General features: G+C 39.2%; 1 protein-coding gene across 5 annotated transcripts in view; it reads left to right on the plus strand.

Moving 5' to 3' along the window:
• The window catches only part of igf2bp2a (insulin-like growth factor 2 mRNA binding protein 2a), a 46,724-nt gene extending 42,474 nt beyond the window's left edge, over positions 1-4,250 (plus strand). For all 5 annotated transcript variants that reach the window (XM_058081743.2, XM_058081741.2, XM_058081742.2 and 2 more), the window contains one exon: positions 223-4,250. In XM_058081743.2, the coding sequence (XP_057937726.2) occupies positions 223-321 (99 nt within the window). In that variant the 3' untranslated portion in view covers positions 322-4,250. The remainder of the gene's footprint in view (positions 1-222) is intronic.
• Positions 4,251-6,711: the final 2,461 nt, after the last annotated feature.

A 6,711-nucleotide genomic window follows, 5' to 3' on the forward strand; every position in this document is an offset into this window, starting at 1 on the left:
ATGAATGAATCTAATTAAGAAGTGGACAAAAAAGAAATTTCATGAACGGTAGCACAAATCCAAGTTTCTTGGAAACTACAAGGCAGATAATTATAAGCAGCTGGTGGCAAACCTACAAAGCCCTTGGCTGCAAGGGGTGTACATTATGGGACTGGAAAAAAGCCACCAAAAACAAAAAGAAAAAGTCTCTCTGACATATTTTCCCCGTGGCATTCCCAACAGACTGCACAGAGGAAGATCCGGGAGATCATTCAGCAGGTCAAACAGCAGGAACAGAAGCACCAGCGAGGCGCCGCCGGCTCACCGCCACAATCCAAGTGACCAGCAGGAAGCGGCTCCAGCGGGCGCCGACCCAATGAATGTAGCCCTCCCAAACGGACAGAGACCTCTACCCAGACTTAAGGCCACGGCCCGAGAGGGACACGCGGGGCAGACCAGCAGCGCCGGGATCAAAAACCAAAGAAGTTCACCAAGGAGGGGAATGGAGTGAGAGCCAAAGGCTGTGAGCATTGTGTGCACTGCCAGCCCTGCCACGGCACACAGAGCAGGATACTGATACTGCAAGAGGAACGAAAGCAAAGAGAAGTGTTGTCTTCACAAGGTAAAACAAGAACGAGCACGTCACCCCTGCGTAACATTCTCTTTAGTTGGATTCATTTACTGTAGACCTAACATGAATGATACTGTATTAACACCAGAGTTTATGAGACATGCTTAGAACAAGAGCAAGATGAACTATCCTTAGCAGTATTAATACAGGGTAGAAGAGAATGTTGACATTTACAGAGCAGTTCCCCTATTTTGGAAAATGGAAAAAGTACAAGCCCTATCTGGAAACATGATGAATGCTTTTTGTAACAAGTTTGTGTGCACGAGTGGAAGCGTGTGTGTATGTGTGTATGAGCCAATGTCCCTATGAAATTATTCTCACCATTTTTTTTTTAAATTTCTATCACTTTCTCATCACGCTCTCTCATCAATTGTGTTTTTAAAAGGATAAAAATATTCCAAGGCATGAAATTCCAACCTCTCCAATCCTCTCCATCCCTCCTGCTATCTTTATGATCCAGTGTGCAATGGATGCCGTCTAAAAATATCACCTATCTTTAAATGATTAACACAGAAATGAATACTTTGGACCTGCCGGTCTATAGACTTTTTTTTCAATGTGAGGCCAGAAAACTTCCGCTGTCAATCTTGTAATGTACAGTATGTATTTGCTAATGGAATAAGATGCAAATATTAGGACAACGTTAGGGAAAATGCCAGTCTTCATGTAATACATTGTGGTGGTCAATGGTGACTCACTCCCACCCGTGCCACTGCAAATATGTTTTGTTGATGGCGGCCATGTTTTCCAACCGATCTTCCACAACGTTTACAGGCATGTACTTCACAATCCCTTAAAGGTGCAGACCAATTTTTATGCTGATTCAGTTAAGCATCCTGACGTCAGTCTGACTATTCGTTCATTCATTCATGCACCGGGGGCGTGCTGGAGCCTATCCCAGCTGTCTTCAGGCGAGAGGCGGGGTACACCCTGGACTGGTGGCCAGCCAATCACAGGGCACATATAGACAAACAACCATTCACACTCACATTCATACCTATGGACAATTTGTGCTGTGTGGCCTGCGTGCTAACCACTCGACCACCATGCAGCCTTAACTCCTAAACTCCTAATGGAGTTTAATAATACCATCGCTACCCTGTGGTTTATTTGCATGAAAAATAATAGTCCAATACAAGCAACGCACTAGGCATGCATTGTTGTGACAAATATCTCGTATTTGTATTTGGCGGTTCAAGAGTCTAAATACAAATACACATGGTCTTCGGGTTAGTGCGAGTTCTATATCATCCTAGACGGTGATGTTAGTTGAGTTTTGGTGTAAAGACAAAAAAAAAAATTTACTTCTGAGTCCATCACACGGAATACAGTACAGTAATACTTTGCCTGATACAAGAATTAAAGCAATAGCAACCTTTCTATCTCAATAATAATACCATGTTGCTTCTTTATTTCAGTCGCTTTCATAGCAGCAGATCCTTGAACATACTCAAGGATACCGTATCGAATCATTTACATCCCTACTTATCAATAAAAACATATTTTACCTGCGATTAAATGTGATTAATTATGAGTTAACTATGAACAAAATGTGATTAATCACAACTAAATATTTTAATTGATTGACAGCCCAAGTTGTAATATGTTACATCATGAATTAGTGATATAGTTGTATTCCATTAGCAAATACATGTAGCGGAATTGACGCTAACTGAAAGAGGTGCTTTGATGGTCTATTTGAACGTGTGCACCCTCGCCTTAAGGGGATGCGTCATGGTGGTCGGTCGGGTGGTTTTTAAGTGTACATTGAAGCAAACGTGAAGGTGGGTTATGGCACTTGAACGACCTGCCGTGTACACTCACTGTGAGCGGGTCCGGCTTGAAACTTCTCTCTTGGCCCCGGGGGGGGGGGGGCTTTCTAAAAGGGTGTGACAGCTGTGAATGTACCATAACACAGCCTTTTTAGAATGGAATAAATACAATCAGCCCTCGCCTTGTCCAGCACAGGCCAGACACGGAGATGGTTACGCTTGAATTTGATTTTCTTTGCTGTTTTTTTTTTTTTTTTTTACTGAGCTGAATGACTGACTGCTGTGCAAGTATGCTGGGCATGCGGGTCCCTAATGGAGACCTAGGAAGCTTTTTGCCTTATTTTGTCATCTTTCACTCTTCATTGCAAAGCTTATTGCCACACCTTCCTCCATGTGTGTGTATGTATGCGTGTGTGCATGAGTGTGTGTGTATATATACATATATATATATATAAATATATATATATAAAAAAAGAGAGAGTAATATTTATGAATCTATTTTTTCCTATTTTGTGATGAGAACTATTGATATGAAACAAAAGAAACAAAAGTCCTCTTCTTTTTTTTTTTGCCCTCAGTGGGACACTGCCATATTATTTTGAAGGGAAGTGTTTATTTTCTTGAAAATGAATATAAATGAAAACCTGAAAAGAAAAAAAAAACGTGGAGAAGAGTAAAGCGAACCACCGCAGGATGTAAACAGAGCGCGTGTCAGTATTGTGATCTACCTCAGGCTTCAGGGTACCTCAGTCCAATCTTTCATTTCCCCTTCTCCCCCCCCCCCCTTTTTTTCCCCCACATTTTGTATGCCTTGTTAACTGATCATTTTGATCATTTTGAATTTCTTTTTTAAATGAATTAAGTAAAAAAAAATTAAAAGAAGAACAGGAGAGGAGGGGCCATGTCAACCAGTTCCTCCAGCTTAGTTTAACGTTGTAGTTTTTGCCGTGCAACCTCTTACTGACACTCGCAAAAAAAAAAAAAAAATTGTGCAAGCACGAGAATGGATCATGAAAGAAACGGGGGTACGCACTTTTCCAAAGTGGCTTGGGATGGCGATGCTGTGTACTGAATACACCAGGGTGTCCAAAGTGGATTTGCACTCAGGATATTGTACAAGAAAAATAATAATAAACTCAATTCATTACATTGGTCTACACATGGACTCGATCTGCTTCCGAGATAAAAGTGGCTAAATCTAATGTATGATTGAATATCTGATGAAGAACAGGCTAAAGTATCATTTAAAACAAGAAAGTATCTAAAGGACGCTAGGACATTCGTCAGCAAGCTTAGATGGATTCCACTTTCCTTCTCCATAGCTGAGGATAAGCATCCTGGTGGAAACCTACCCTGTGCTCATCACTTACTTCTTCAAAAAGTGTATCTTCAGTGACATATTGCAGCCAAGGGCTTTGTAGGTTTGCCACCAGCTGCTTATAATTATCTGCCTTGTAGTTTCCAAGAAACTCTGATTCAAGAAACACCCTGGACTAGTGGCCAGCCAATCACAGAGCACATATAGACAAACAACCATTAACACTCACATTCATACCTATGGACAATTTGGAGTCGCCAATTAACCTAGCATGTTTTTTGGAATGTGGGAGAAAACCCACGCATGCACAGGGAGAACATGCAAACTCCACACAGAGATAGCCTAGGCTGGAATTGAACTCGGGTCTCCTAGCTGTGAGGATATCAACTGTAGTATAAATAAAATTGAATCTGTGAGGAAAAAGTGCAAAAACCTCCAAATACATATACTTTTTGTAAAAAATACCCTTAATTCATCGCACTGACACCTGTGCCAACTTCACAACACAATACAACAACAATTAAACGACTTCTAAGAAAGCTATTGGAAGCTTTAATCCATTTTGTTGTTTGTTTTGTTGATAGCTGAGGGTTGGATTGAACTCGGGTCTCCTAGCTGTGAGGTCCGCTAACCACTCACTCGTCCGCCGTGCAGCCCTCCAAATTAGATATTTCTGCAAAACAAAACAAAACATTTTATGTCAAACCTGTAGCCATAATAAAATGAATATTTTGGAATGTGCAGTTCAGATAGAAGTGGTTGCTTTTAGACACAATGTAGCTTTATTTTACATAAATGTCCTATTTTGACCCAAAACTGTGTCTTATTTTGAAATTATAGCCAATCTGCACTTCTTACTTTTTCTTTATTAGTGACCTAAACCAAGACTAATTTCACTACTTTTGTTCCGGAAGCATTTTGCTTGTAGACCGTTGTTAATGTGATATAGTCAGATATGACACTAATTTGCTTTGCCGGTTAAATTACAAAGTTGAGATGTGCGTGTTTTTTTTACTAGCTGACCTACATTGGATTGGATTGTACAAAATGCGGCCCCCGGTGGAAAAAAAATTTGGTCATCCCTGGACTACGCCATCTAAAAAGATGAAGGAGGGGGGAAAAATGCAAAACTAATAGAAAGTAAACAACTGTACCTCCTAGAAGTAAAATAAAAGGTTTGTAAATTTGTGTTTTGTTAGAGGATTTGTTGTAACAATGCTTCTTGGATATAAATATTATACAATTGGAAAGCTTGATGGGCCAGTTATATGGAACATGCATTTATGGGATGTTTTGTTACGGCATCCTTATCTTGCTAACACAATGTTGCTAACCAGATGTCATCAGCGATGGATTCTGAAAAAATGTAAACACAAAACATGTTTTTATAGTTACACATACATTGGTGTGAAAAAGTGTTTGCCCCTCTTTGATGATTCTATATAAATGTATTTCTAAATATAACTTAATTTTTAAGGGCTAAAAAAAATTATATCCAAACTTTCATGGTCCTGTGTGAAAAAGATAATAATCATTCTGGAAAAAGGTTATAAATCCATTTCAAACCAGAAATGGCAGAAACATAGGACAGTGGTGAACCTTCCCAGGAGTGGCCGCCCAATCAAAATGACCCCTAGAGCGCAGTGACGACTCATCTAAGAGGTCACAAAAGACCCCACAACAACCACAAATGGTCTGTATGGCAGAGTTACAAGATGAAAATCGCTGCTGAACAAAAAGAACATTACATTTTGCCAGAAAACATATTGATATTAATAATAATAATTAATATTTTTTGTATAGCGCTTTTCAGAGTACTCAAAGACGCTTTACAGTGAAGAAAAATAGAGTTGAGTAAAAAAACAGAGTAAAAGATGTATTAAAATACAACATCCATACGTTCATTCAGAGCTAAAAACAGTCAGGTATAAAAACGGATTTAAACAGGTGGGTTGTTTTTTGAAGGTGGGAAGATCGGGGGCAAGCAAGGAGTGAACGGGGCAAAGAGTTCCAGTAAGAGTTCCATCTACCGTAAAAGTACTTCATACCAATAGTAAAATATGGTGGTGGTAGTGTGATGGTGTTGCACTGTTTGGGAAGACTTGCTGTGATTCTGCTGTCTAGCAAAAAAAAATCTCGAATTCTCGGCCATCTTTTAGTGACCTCTAAGTGAAACCAACTTGGGTTCTCATTGCAAGTTATCACAAACGCTTGATTGCAGTTGTTGCTGCTGAGGGGGCAATCACTTTTCCATACACGGTCATGTAGTTTTTTTTTTCTCCCCAAATAATAAAAAAGTAGCATTTAAAAAAGCAGAAACTCTTTTTGACATGAGTGTAAATGTAGCATAATGTGTTGCTTGCTAACATCATTAGCTTTCCGGAAAACATATCAATCGGATTGACATTCTTAGAGGAAAAATGTATTCCGTTAGAGTTGACCTTCAGGATCCAATTAATGATGCTAATCCATTTAAACGGAGAATGAAGCCGTATACGAAAAGGTCATTTTTTTGACCAGTGTCTCCCATGACGCCACGTTAACTGGTTTGGCGTTTGGCTAATTTGATCCGTCAACGGGTGCACTTCCTCCCACTCATTGCTTACAAATGGCCGCCATTTCCACGTGAAATAAAATAACACTTTCCAGTTGTGTAATGACAAGAAGCGTTGATTAAATTATCTATCCAACGCTAAAGCTAAATTCCAAGCTTTTTATTTTGTTTACTTTTTCCAAACTGTACCTCTAAAAAGGAAAAAAAACAAGATTTGTCTGTGAATAAGAAATTTTGTAACACACCAAGGTTTACTCTCTAATTTTTTTTTTATTTTAATATCAAGAAAAACACACAGAACTGCAAAAATACACTGACTTTTGAATATGGTGTAAAAAAAAATATGTAGAATTTAGCCGGTGACACTGATGGGCGTGAGACAAATAAGTCATGTCCGACACATATTTTGGGTGCACCTTTTTTTTTTTTTTTTTATTTTATGCTGTACATTTCAGAA

This window comes from Doryrhamphus excisus, linkage group LG12, assembly GCF_037039965.1.
Source record: "Doryrhamphus excisus strain RoL-2023G ecotype Guam linkage group LG12, RoL_Dexc_Guam_v1.1, whole genome shotgun sequence".
NCBI lineage: Eukaryota > Metazoa > Chordata > Actinopteri > Syngnathiformes > Syngnathidae > Doryrhamphus > Doryrhamphus excisus.